At 35.9% G+C, this 14,683-nt stretch overlaps 1 protein-coding gene across 1 annotated transcript in view; it reads right to left on the bottom strand.

Moving 5' to 3' along the window:
• LOC126416201 (zinc finger CCHC domain-containing protein 8 homolog) overlaps window positions 1–14,683 on the bottom strand; it is a 55,169-nt gene that overhangs the window by 16,465 nt on the left and 24,021 nt on the right. The window contains exon 5 of the mRNA XM_050083796.1: window positions 12,068–12,192. Coding sequence (XP_049939753.1) covers window positions 12,068–12,192 — 125 coding nt within the window. The remainder of the gene's footprint in view (window positions 1–12,067; window positions 12,193–14,683) is intronic.

The raw sequence follows: 14,683 nt of genomic DNA, 5'->3' as shown, positions 1-14,683 counted from the left end.
TAATTTTTTAATTTGCTCTCATTTTTCTTTCTAGCATTATTTTTACACTTAGACTCTTTGTTTATGAAATTTTAATTACTGATATGTATTAACTTCAATTTAATTTCTTCTGTTTCATCATCCTATATTTTAGTACATATTACAGCATTCAGTATTTCCATTCCTAATTTTCTTTTATTTATAACCCCTTCTTTCATTTAAATCTTCATCTGTGTTGATTTGTCCATAGTGCAATAAGAATTTATGTTTTCAATGTTTGTATAATAATTACCATCCACAAAAATGTACGTCGTGTAAAGGAAAATTCCTTTTGACACCATTATACAGTCAACATAAAAATGAGCATTTGAAAAAGTTAATATATTTGATTAAAATGATGTGACAAAGGAATAGAAATAAAGAAAAATACACTTACAACTCAGATAACTAAATAAAAATAACTACCAAAGTTATTTGTATAAAGATTTAAAAATAAAAAAGTTCAAAGCACCTGACAAAATACAAACCCACAACCTTTCGCGTGAAAGACCAGTTCCTTAACTGTTACACTTCACAACCAGTCTTTTAAACATTGCTTTTCTTCAAACTGTAGAGCCTCACCTGAAATTCGGAAGTTTTTTTAGTCAATTACTCACAAACGAGGGCACACCAGCATGAATGGCTGCAGGTGGGACATTAACCTGCATCACCATACAGACTATTTTAAAAAGTCAATCTCATTGCTAGGGGGTGCTCTCCCTGTCAGTCTCCTTAGTGAGATTTTAAAGACATACCACAAAGAAAGGAAATCATCAGAAGGTCATCAAACACATGAAGAAAATTCATTGTGGCTTCAAGAAAGGCACTTACTAAGCATCATTGAATCATCAGTAAAACAATATGAATTTGTAAGAAAATGCTCCACATGCAGCAAGAACAAAAACTGAAAGGAATCACATTACTGCTGTAAACAAACTGATGTGGAACTTTGTGTTACACCTCATTTCGAAATATATCACACAACACGAGAGAGAGAGAGAGAGAGAGAGAGAGAGAGAGAGAGAGAGAGAGAGAGAGAGAGATACTGACTTTCTGAAATTTGCTACTTTGTAATGTCATCTAGTTTTAGGAACTGCAACAGTGAAGAAAGTTCAAAGTACACTTTATTTTGAGAGCTTACTGGTAGAATAAATATAGAAGAGCCTCCAACAATGATAACCCAGTGCAGCAGGCACTGCAGTGCTCAGTCCAATATTGTGCCCAGCACAGCAGGCACTACCACATCAAGTGTCCCAGCTGCACACAGATGTCCACACTGTTACAGCAAAGTCAGCAGTGAAAGGGTTAATGATTGCCATCCCAGCTCACTTATATCACTGATACTCACTTCCCTATTTTGCAATAACACAAAAAGATCCATCGGTCCTTTGAACTTTTTCAATGTCCTCCATCAATCCTATCTGTCAAGGAGCCCATGTGATAAAAATTTAACTCTTCAAATTCACTCTCATATCACATATCATCATAACTTACGAACTGTAAACCAAGTCTCAAGTGCTCAGCTCACTTGTGCTGAATTCGCAGTAGTCTGAAGACTTTCAAGCCCCAGCTCCCTATTGAGTTGGGCCACAAAAAAGCAATGCATTGTGGAGAAGAAAATTTTTTAGACCTACAGCAATTAAAATACTCAACAACATTCTGTAATCATGAAAATGTGGAAGTATACCCACCAACAATCATTTGCAATCAGAGATTTGACGTTCCTGGATACAATGTAAAAGTTTTGATCCACCCCCCCCCCCCCCCAAAAAAAAGAAAAAGTAAAGTCACATCATCACTAATATTTTCTTTGTTTACAGACACATGTCTGAAGTCCTGGTATACACTGAAATCCCTGTAGCACACCGCTACAGCAACTGAAGCTATATGTGGCAGCCCACTGATGAAGTGAAGACTCTGTTTTGGTTTCTCTAACTGTGGCATGAGGATTTCAGCATGCACCAGGATTGCAGACTGCAAATAAACAAGAAAAATTACATAACTATATTTTCTTGCAGTTATAATTACAACTGCATGTTTACCGTGCCATGAAATCATTAAGAATCTAAACTATATGAACTACAATATTAGCTAGAAAACCTTAATTTCAGTATGGATCTGGTTAATGAACACCGGCTGTCCCTCAATGAATAATGTGTACCATAAGGCTTCGTTAACAAAAAGTTGGAACTATGAAATGATATTATACATGTAAATAATCTTCAAAGGAGGAAAACACTGTGGCTGCAGAGTATTGTTCCTAAAACTAGAAACAAATGCTCTCTCTCTCTCTCTCTCTCTCTCTCTCTCTCTCTCTCTAATATCACCCTCCTAAGTACAATGAAGACTTCTTTATAGAAACACTTGAGGAACTGGTAAAACTACTGATTATGAATAAAAATAAGTTACACAATTTAATGATGTTAATACAGATGTAAGGTTTAAAAGTAGAACTGTAAGCTATTTACTAAATATATTAAAGTCATTCAATTTTTACCATGTAGATGATAAACCCATCAGGTTAATGTCATGTTTCGATAACATTCAGTAACACAGAAGGCAAACTCTATTAAAGTAAGTATCTAAGATTGTGATGGGCTGTGGCTCCAACAACTAGTAAATAATAAAATAAATAGCTGTTACACTCACGATGTAACATTAATCTGAACTATTAATTATTAAAAAACTATTATCAAAAATTAAATGCACAAAAAATCAGATTAAAATTAACAAAATGTAGCAAAAATATCAAACAAGATATGAATGCTAATGCCCCGTAATTTAATTCTCAAAGGTGTTAAAGGAAACTTTTGATTAAACATATTCTACATATTACAAGAACCATTGTTAGAAGTAGCCTCCACCTAAAACTAAAATTCTAGACAATAAATACACAGCAATTAAATAATACAAGAGCACTGACGCTCCTGTGATTCAATAAATCACATCATGATAAATATACAGCTTGGAGGAAGACGTGAGCAAAGCAGAATGGTAACTATAAACAGTAATGGAAGACAAGACAAGCTAAGACAAACAGGTACCCAAGTCAACAAATCTGTAACCAAATGGAGCAACTCAAAAGCCACAGATTATTACAGTGTCTAAACTTCTGTAATCAAATGAATAAAGAAATCATAATGTCATTAATAAATCTCAGAAATAACGACATTAGACGAAGGTGCGAATCCAGAAGGATTAAAAATCTCAGTAATCAAACATGCTTATAAAACAGGAAACATAACCAAATAATTACTGACTCATTTCATTTATTACAATAATATGTAGAAGATAATCAAGTACTGTATGCAGCAAGAGCATAGCCAGAATTCTGAACATAATAACCTCCTCAGTTCTGTACAGTATGGGTTCTGACCTATCTTTGCCACTACCAAAGCTGTAGGCAGTAAAGCTGTGAGGACAGGTTGTGAGTTGTGTTTGGGTGGCTCAGTTGGTAGAACACTTGCCTGCAAAAGGCAAAGGCCCCGAGTTCGAGTTCCAGATTGGACACTGTTTTAATCCATTAGGAAATTTTATTATCAGCACACACTCTGCTGCCACATGAAAAATTCATTCTGGAAACAACCTCCCAGGCCATGACTAAGCCATGTCTCTGAAATATACTTTCTTCTACGAATGCTAGTCCTGTAAGACATGGAGGAGACCTTCTGTGAAGTCTGGAAAGTAGGAGACAATGTACTGGTGCAAGTAAAGCTGTGACAACAGGTCTTGAGTCATGCTTGGATAGCTCAGTTCATAGAGCACTTGCCCGCAAAAGGCAAAGGTCCCGGGTTTGAGTCCCAGTCCGACATACAGTTTTGATCTGCCAGGGAGTTTCAATACCAGTGCAAATTCTGCTGCAAAGTGAAAAATTCATTCTGATCAGATTACATTAAAGTACTCACCCACTTAGTAGATTTCTGAAAATATGATCATGTTAAATTTATCACATTCATCTACAAGTGTTTAGTGTCGAGCCAGAGCCAACGATAGCATCATTGACCTGAACAGGATAGGTTAGAAAATTGCTTAGAAATGGATTGGCACTACTGAAGGTGCGATAAAGCTTACTCTGCTTTGGCTATTTTGATGTAAACAATTGTAATAGTAGGCTTCAGTTGTAGTTTCTCTGGCAACAGATAAATTTTAAAACTTAAGTAGGTGATCACATCCAGAGAGTAGTCTACAAGCACCAACATGCGAACAAGTGTGCCCCATTTTCCAGTAGACGTCATACACTGATTTTAATCCTCTCACTGATGAAGACATGTTCTCTGCTTTCCATGCTGAGGGCAGCTTCTGTAATGGCTGAACCCGCTCGCCTGATGCTGGTGCCTATGCTATAGATGGCGTTCCAGCTGTTATGAGTAATTTTCATCCATTTTTTTGAGAACTATTAGGTGAAAAAATTCGATTTTTACACATCTTACAGTCTGATACCTTCACTCGAAAAATAACTGTATTTCTTTCAACTATCCATCATACTCACTGCACTGCATCAAATTTAGTAAAACATTGCATGAAATTTTAAAGATTTTGCAGAGATACAAATTCACTGCGTAACTTCGTGTTATGGTTGATTTTTAGCTCATACATTGCAGTGAATGACATGTAGATATCGAAATTTTATTTAAAACTGAGAGAAGAACGATATCTCATTTCATTCTTCAGTTATTGGGTTTTACATCTGATGGATGGTCGCACACAACACACCCTTTCATGTCCTTGCGCATCGCAAATCATATGGTCATAACAATCGTCATCTCATGTACATGATTTACGACATCGAAATGACAGCACACAATAAGGCACATATGTTGCATGATAAATACTTGAAACTTTTTTATTCACCAAGATATGGAAGTAACTTGTCCACAGCAATGGGAAGTCAGCAGCTCAGGATGCATACAGATGTCCATAGCACTGTAGGAAGACCCAAGCAGTGTACATATACACATCCACAGCACACAACGAGTCTTGAGAACATGTTTTTCCATAATGGGGACCAGAACTCTTGGTCTTCAAAACATAAATAGACTCAAAGAGATTCACTGGACATGGATGACCTTAACTATGTTCTACTTTTCTTCAAAAGGCTGAAAACACATTCACATTCTACATACTATGGGCTATGGTGAGAATAGAGAGCAGTACTCTAGAAATTCAATTATATTTAAGAAGTCCATCAGCTCCACAAATTCTTTATATTTGCGCCCAGCTGGAATCGCTTGCAGCATCTTGATTTACAGCCAAATTGTCACCTGCCTGAAGAGATGTGAACTGTATCTGAAGCTCGTTTACCACTTCATATGTAATTTCATTCTCTTCCTTGCATAACATGATAGGCAACTTTTCCAATAAAAAATTAATGGAAGAAAACTGTTCCTCTTTAATTTTGTGTAACCTAGCAACTTCCGCATGCTTTAACACATCATCTTGAGTAGAAACTTGTTGATGTAGTCACAGGCAGGACAAAAGTAGTTTCTCACTGATGAAAAGACAAGGGATGTATCTGTATCCTGGAGATCATTCACTATGTTCGAAGTCTGAATGCCAATAACTAACTCATCATCACTTCTTTGATTTTGAATCAAGTTGTACTCAGCGTCAAGAAATTAGGAGCTTTTGATAATTTTGGGCTTAAGAAACTTGGTGAACAACTGCTTTAGCAAATCCAATAGAAGCTCTAATAAAAAGTAAACTTCTTGGGAAGAAGTCTGACGGGCAACATTCAATTTGTCAAATACATGAACAAAGTGCAAAAGGCCTTGTTCAAGTTTGAAGACAGGAACATAAACAATTTATCTGCACATTTTGTAGCAGAAATCTTACTTTTTGGGATGAGTTGGTCACATTTGGAAGGATGTGATAGTCTTTTAGGGGCATGTGTAGTAGCAAACTCAAGAATTCTCATCTTCTGATAATCTTTAATCCACTTTGTGTTCAACTCTAGGTATTCTAAAAGATGTCAAGCTTGTAAAAATGTTTTGGGTTCATAGTATTACTTCCTCTTTCAAGAAAGAAAGCAGCAGATCCCACTGGCACAGTAGTCTAGCCAAACATCTGCCTAAAGGTAATAACCTAGTACATACATGCTTCAGAGTTTTCTTTGTCTGTGCAAGTTCTGCGATTTCTGAAAATATTCTTTCTTTTAACACTCTTCACTAAGAAATAAAATATGTCAACAAGGATCTCATCCACTTTAAGTGGTAATCTTCCAGCACCTTTTTCAGCTGCTAGATTAATCAGGTGACAAATGCAACCTATGATGGCAATACATGGTTGAATTCCCTTCAAAACTGCTGAAATCCCATTTTTGTGTCCTATCATAACAGGAGCATTGTTGGAGCAGAAAGCCACACAGTGTTCAGTTGATATGTTGTGGCAATTCAGCTCTGATAACATTAGGTTACTTATGTTTCACCCTGTTGAATTCCCAACTAACGCTGGTATGGATAGCACAGTGCTCACTACTTTTTCTTGCACAATATCACAGAATGTAACAACAACAGCAGGATACAATTTGGCATTTGTATCATTGCTCCCTCCCGTTGCCAAAGAAAATCGTCCATTCTGAAGGCACTTAATAACTTCAGATGGTGCATTTTTTGCCATTTTATTTACAATGCATGTCGTTTTCGTGTGACCACAGCTATATTTCTTTGCAAATTCTGATGTGGGAAACATCATCTTAAATAAAGCAAATACGGAAGTGGTATGATTATCGAATGTCAATGTTTCAAATTTTTGTCTGCAAAGTCGTAAGATAACACCACCCATCCATGAAACTGTAAAACGCTGCGATTTCTGTAAAATCTCCAGATAAAATGTGAAAGTTGGCAGGTTTGTAAACGGTAATCTTCTCTATGTCTATTCATAAGAATAACTAACAGATGACAGTAAAAGAAGCAAAGCAACATATTAGGAAATGTGTGGCTACAATAATCTGAAGAAGAATCGCAGTAGAGGATATTAATAAATTTGGCTAGCATACATTTGTGCACTGAGTGTAAAGACAATGATAACATTCAGTTACTGCCTTCCAAGAATGGAACAGCTAACATTGTAGGAACTTGAAAACAAAAATGTCAACAGAAAGTCACAAAATTGAAGACTAAATTGGAGTTCTGTAGCCTTGATCGTCTAGCAGGTAGGGCACCATATTCCAGTCCTGGAAGCCTCGGGTTCAATAACAGATGGGAATGAGGCTTTTTCATCTTTCCAGTCCCTCCAGGATGACCTCAAGCCAACTCAGCCCACTGTAAAATGGGTACTGGGGATCTTTCCCAGGAGTAAAAGGCAGCCACTGTGATGGGCCTGCCACTCACTCAATCCTCATGCAGTGACGAAGAATGTCTGCACTTTACCTACTGACGGGCAAATAGCCTGGTCAAAAGTTTGCACCACGTACTTCACTTTTACACTTACCTTTATACTTTGGGTGTATGCATATTGATTGCCCGCAATGTGGGCAATAAACTCAAAAGGCAAGACAACTAAAACTTTCAGACTTTAAATCCAAATCCTAAGGCACCTGGAATGTATTAAACTGAGTGGAAATGAGTTAATATTATCATCAGCCAATCAAATCACCATCAATAGTGTTACAATCTATAGAATACAGCAGTGAAGTCTAGGATTTAACCCAGGACATTGGTACCAAGTCTGCTGATCCAGAAACATACACCACTACCAGTCCTCCCCTTGCTAGACAAATAATTATGAATAAAATTTCTTGACCAACCAGATTTGAAGGATGAAGAAAAATTAAGATTTAATGTCCTGTTCAGAGTGAGGTTGATTGATACATTGCACTAACTTGAATTCAACAAGAATCAGAAATGAAATGAGGTGGACTTTTCACAGAAATTGTCCTGGCATTTACTGCAAGCAATTTGGGAAACCCATATAAAATCTAAATCTAGATGGTCAGATGTGTACAATGACCATATATCTCCTACAGTAAATGAGGTACATTACCCAAGACAAACTTGTTACCTCAAAGATAAGCATTACTGCTTTAATGATTTCAGTTAAAATGCCAAGCTAAGTACGTACTTATATCTCTACAATTACTTTAATTCACTGCAAAAGTGGCACCTTAAAACTGCAAACCACAAACAACAATCGGAACAAAAGCAAAGAAATTTTGACATTCTAGCAAATTAGTCTTAAATATCCTCTCCAGGTTGTTCTTCATTGGTGGATAAGTAAGACACACACGTATACTGTTTATTTCTCTAATGCATTCAGTTTTTCTAGAAAAAAAGTGTCGAGGAGGAAGAAGTGAACAACAACAAGATGAAAATACAAACAGAAATTTCATGTTTTAAAACAACATACAGGATTTGTCTGAGTACTGGGACTGCAAAAACAAAAAGAAATTTATCCGAGATATACAAAGAGTTAATATTCTTCAAAAATGAATTTCTTGCATAATAGACAACCAACAGTTTTTTATGATCTTTGTATGCATCCTGAAAGCTGGCAACAAGTGTGTTCTCAGCTACCCCACGACAGCTATTTGGATGGCCTGAATCTTTTAAAACCAACTTCGTGACTGGCCTTATGGGTGAAATTCTATGTGTGGCAGATTGTTTGCATTCCACTACCGTATTTACTCAAATCTAAGCCACACTCAAATCTAAGCCGCACCTGAAAAATGAGACTCGAAATCAAGGAAAAAAATTTTCCCGAATCTTAAGCCGTGCCTGAAATTTGAGACTCGAAATTCAAGGGGGGGAGAAAAGTTTTAGGCCGCACCTCCAAATCGAAACAAAGTTGGTCCATTGTAATATGAGACACAATTTAGGTCGAATGAATGACAATACAGCTAGAGTAGTTTGGTTCGAGATGTAAGCTTAGCAGTTAGGCTTTACCAGGTAGCCATTGCTATGTGTCAGGCGCTCCGTCCGTATTTATATGGGTACCCTTCCTTTTTCACGTGCTTTGTCTGGTTTGAATTGATTGCTTATTTTTCTTTGATCTGATAAGTGCCGTTCTATTTGTTGTAGGTGTTTACGTCACTCTAAGCTGAAGATGCATTACTGTACTGTGTCATGCATTGTTTGTCGCTGCTATTTGTTGTTACTTACATTGCTGCTTTCTTTGATAATGATCAACAAGAACCAAATAATAGGCTGCTTATGATAGAAGATGTTCTGAATGAGAGTTTAGTGAAAATTTTTCTCTGTTTGAAAATCATTGCAGACGCCTCTTTAGTACATTAAATTCTGCACAGAAATTAGAGTCATCTTAGATTTAAAAATCTAGTCAATTGCCGTGCTTCATTTCTGACTGTATTGCTATTATGCATAAGAATAATAAGAATATAAACATGACATGATATGTATATTCTTCCGCGTTTGCTGTTGTCTCACTCTAGTTTCGTAGTTTATTAGGCAGACAGAATTTAAATGAGATAGCAGCAAACACGAAATAATACGTGGCAAAATGTTTATATTCATATTATTCTTATGGTGAAGAGAATACTGCATGTGATTCACAATTCATAAAAAGTTCCTATTAGCAACCATCTCGTCTCGCAGGTAGGAAAAAATTCACACCATAGAGTTGGCCATATTTATAAACATCCCTAACAGTCTTGCCAGTCAGATTTTCATAGTACATTGAAACGCTGCAACATTCGAAGATGAACAATACGTAATTTGTATTTACTTCGATGGATAATGTATGAAAATGCAGTGGTCGAAACTCGGGGCGGAGGAAAAAAAGCTCGTCTTCCATCTTTTTTTTTTTTAATTTATTTACTGACGCAGAGATTTTGGGGCCAGTATTTATCTTTGTGCCTACAAAGCATGCCTGTGTAGAGCTACATATATTTGACGGCAGAAGTTAGCTGTGGCGGCATCTACCAACATTTTTCATAACTTCCGCTTACTTTGCACTCGATTCTAAGCCGCAGGTGGTCTTTTGGATTACAAAAACCGGGAAAAAAGTGCAGCTTAGATTTGAGTAAATATGGTATATTCAAAGATGTTAAATATCCATCTTGAATCGATGACATAAATCAGCAGGACTCGATTTGGCCATTAAATATTGAAATCACTCTAATAATTCCTAGAATGGGGTTAAATCTTCAGTACTCATGCTTACTGAGCACATTCGGTATGAACACAAAATGGGTACATATAGAGTGTCATTACCAGCAGATGTGCTATTTTCAATATTTCCTCATTAACTACTTAAACATTTCTGATTTAACGCATTATGATCTTACTTTTTCCGCCAATGACACAGTGCTTTGCTCTTTTATGCAATTTATTATCAAAGGAATGAATTGCTGATATCATATTAAATTTCATGAAGCCACACTGAAAAGTGCCAAATTGTGGTTCAGTTAATAACCATAGTTGCTTAATGAAATATTTCCATAAAAACTTTCATTTCCTATATCATCCCCATAGGAGTTGAGTTTGAGAAACACTGAAATATGTTTCTTTTTTTTTAATTTTATTTGTAATCAAGAAGTCAAATACCAATTTTCACAGCTTTGGCTTCAAAAATGCTTGCATAATGAAATATTTCCATAAAAATAGTTTAATTTACATTTAAAATAATAGGGTGTCTAATCCTAGTTTATTATTTAAGTTTCACAATTCATAAAAAGAACGTTCACCCTCACAGGGGTTAAAGTTCCAAAAATGCTGAAACATATATTTCATTATCTGTGACTGAATTTGACTCATTATTTTTGAAAAAGTGGTTTTGGCTGGGCAATGATAGTCAGTCAGTCAGGATATTGCCAATGACACACACACACACACACACACACACACACACACACACACACACAAAATGAAATACATGTTTCAGCAATTTTGGAATTTAACCCCTATGGCGATGAACATTTTAATGGAAATACTTCAACATAAAGCATTTTTGAAGCTAAGGATGTGAAATTTTGTATTTCACTTCTTGATTACAAACAAAATTTTTTAAAAAAAGTTTCAGTGTTTTTGGAAATTCAATCACTAAGTGGATGAAATAGGGAATGAAAATTACGCACATATTTTTGAAGCTAAAGGCACGAAAATATGTATTTGGCTTCTCTACTAGAAATAAAAAATTCACATTTCACTGTTTTCACAAATTCAACCCCTAAGGGGTTGAAATGCGGGGTGAAATGTTTTATGAAATGACTTTCATTGTGAAAGCATTTTTAAAGCTAAATCTTTGAAAACTGATATTTGGCTTCTTGGTTAGAATCGAAAAAATATATGTTGCACTATGTTTGGAAATTCACCCCCTATGGACTTGACACAGGGCCAGACTGATTCATTAGCTCAGCATCACCCAGCCCAAATCACTAAGGAAAGAAACTTGAAATTTGGAGAAGGTGTAGATCTTGCAGTGTAGGCATCGTTTAAGAAGGGATTATTCAAAATTCCAAAAAGGGGGTGAAATAGGGGATGAAAGGCTGTTTGAATATATATATGACAATTCTGAAGCCAGAACTATGGAAACTGGTATTTGGTTTCTCAGTCAGAAATAAAAAACATACGTGTTGCAGCATTTTTTGGAAATTCGATCACCAAGGGAATAAAATAATGAGTGGAAGTATTTTGAAAATAAACCGTCATTAAACAATCACTACGGTATTTTTAAAGCTAGATCTATGAAAATTGGTATTTCGCTTCTCAGTTATATATATAAATAAATGAAATGAAATGAAATGTCGTGTGACGAGGGTCTCCCGTCGGGTAGATGTTTAGGGGATGAATGTTCCTATGGAAATATTATCGCAAGAACACAAAGGACATGATTAACAAAAACCTTTGACTCCAATTACCAAGACTCACTTTTTGGTCAAATGTATATTCAGAAGAGACCATGCCTCTATGGCCTTAGTGTGAAAAGTTCAGGTGTTACAATTCGTGAACAACATAAAAATTCGATTAAAATAAAAAATCTGTGCAGACCATACAGTCTACGCGAGCAAGCAGCTGGTGCTAAGCTAGTTTCTAATAACACGAAATAACCCCAAACTTGCTACAAAAAATATTAATTCTATCACTACAGAACTTACATCAATAATATCTGGACTGCAGGGTACATTGAAACCAGGATAACTGATGATTTTTTTCATGTCATATGTATCTTTTGATCCCTTAGGAACAATTTCTCCATCCTCATCTTCAGGATCAGCAACTTCTAAACAATCAAATAGTTTAATATCAATTATCTTTCTATGACTGAGTTAATTCTAATAATCAGTGGACAATGATCTTGGAATTTCAGTAAAACAGCCTGTCAGAATTACCAAATGTATAAAGCCTTTAAAGTGAGAGGAGAGCAACAACAAAATAAAACTACAAATCTTAATGGCAAAAAAAAAAAAAAAAAAAAAAAAAAAAAAAAAAAAAAAAAAAAAAATTAAACAGCTAACATACGAAATAGTTATGAAAACAGCCTCAATGTTATAGCCATCCGATATAAATATTAATACATTAACAATACATCAGACAATAATTAACATCAAATTACAAACAATAAAAATAAATGTCCTACGAGTCTCAGTATGGATCTAGCCTTGTTTCAATGGTTTGTGTTTTGATGTCACTGCTCAAGTAATCAAACACCTTGCTAATTAGCCTTATGAGGTCAAGAGGACCCATAGCAACGCTTCCAACCCCAGAAAATTCAAGGTGGTCTCTGGGAACTGAACTCAGGATAGTCAGTCAGCGATGAAAATCACTAAATCACTAGGCCATGACTACACAGGTTGTATACGTAGACAAGGAAAAAAAAAAAAATATATCCCAATTAAAAATACACTTTTTCCGTGTTAAGTGATGGTATACTTTCCCTCGGGACTCTAAAACTTATCAATCCTATGACTGGTTGAGTTTTATACACCGGCGTAGAACTTTCCGGCATTTTAGAGAGAGAGAGAGAGAGAGAGAGAGAGAGAGAGAGAGAGAGAGAGTGCTGCATATTTTCATATTACAAAACAATAAATTCACATTCCATACAACACAGCACATTAGTTTCCGAAGCACTGAAATTGATTTTGTTGATGTGCCATTGTAGGCTAATCATAGCTCATGTCACCTGATCTCACAAGCCGATGACAGCAGATATTCAGAACTTATGCCACACGATGTGGTCAGTCAATAGCAACATCACTCTTAAGTAGCGCAAACACAAATACAGAAAAGTTTATGGTTTAAATTAATACACTTAGTGTACACATAGTATACATATAATATTGGTGATTTTTTGTGTGTGTTACACTTTAAGACACATCACATAAATGTGCTGGTAAAATTTTAAATAATGAATAAATGTCTGGTCTTCTGGGCTTGAAATTCTTCTAAGCAGCTGGTCCTCAAAGTGTTAAGTTTTAAATTAGAGTCAAACGCTCTGTGACTTACGAAATTCATCCAACATTCTCACACGTAACGTAATTCATCTTGCGTAAAACTAAATTTACTTTGATACTAACACTTCTTGAACCACCATTCGTAATAGTTCCCTGCAACCTGTTAGAAACAGATTCATTTCAGCAGCTGCCAGAGAGCATCAGAAAACAGGCATCACTGTGCATATGCAGCTACCATGACATACTTACATTATGTCTTAAAGAAACAGGAAATTAGCGGCTACTGCAAGAGCATCAGAATTTGCTAAATGATACTAAAATACATAATTCGGCTTAAAGTGCACATTCGTATGTCCAGATTCACAAGGAAGTAGGCCCCAACCTGATACTAATCTTTTCAGTGTGGTTTTTGGTACGTAAAATTTCTTGGTGTACCACAACTATGTTAGATTTTTTATTATGGCATAATGCCATACCTGCCAGAAGGTGAAAATATGCACTTGCAATTCAGCGAACAGTTGAAACTAGCTAACAGTTTGGGCTGAAACACTTCGTTTCAAATAAATTGACTGTCTTTAGCAAGCCGACAAAAATAACTTCATTGTTCTGCAAGGTACTTTATGCTTGACAGCCAAAAACATGGAAATAAAATAAAATCAGGAAACAAACTAATAAAAATTATAGTCTTCTGTAATTATGTTAATGTATTTTAATTCACTTGATAGCTCCCAGCCACAGAAATCCATTTTGTTTTCATTTGATGAAGAAGAAACAGCAAAATCAGTAACAGACACACTTCAAGTAGCCAGAGGCAGGAGAAGGTACTGCTCATATGCGACTCAACTACGCATGCGAGTGAACCCGCTGGCAAGTGCTTAAATGAACCTAATGCAAACCAAGGCCTATGAGCAAGAAAGGCTGCAGCACTTACGTCACAAAGGTAGGCCTGAGTTAGCTATCCAGCTCGCTTGCTCAGCTCAGCAGACAAACTACGTATTTATACCTGTTAACTCTTAACTAGACATGCATGTACAAATGAGAATAGCATCTTCTGCTAGAATCCGCCATTATGGAGTCTTACTGTTATTAGTCCTACAATGATAGGAAGTCCACAGGGCTACAATTTGTTATGGCTGTACTGGGGTACAATAAAATTAAAATCATGCCAAAATGATTATCAATTGCATAAGGCATCACTTCTTGAACGAGATGAGGACCGTTAAGCAGAAGAGATAAATGCTATGAACAAGTTGTCATTCCATTTATGTCAAGTATTGCTCTTCAATTAAATTTTGTTGTAGCACTGTTAATCAGTAGGAT

The sequence above is a fragment of the Schistocerca serialis genome, chromosome 1 (assembly GCF_023864345.2).
Source record: "Schistocerca serialis cubense isolate TAMUIC-IGC-003099 chromosome 1, iqSchSeri2.2, whole genome shotgun sequence".
Lineage (NCBI taxonomy): Eukaryota > Metazoa > Arthropoda > Insecta > Orthoptera > Acrididae > Schistocerca > Schistocerca serialis.
Note: the sequence above shows the minus strand (reverse complement) of the source record. Positions and strands in the feature narration are given on the sequence as shown.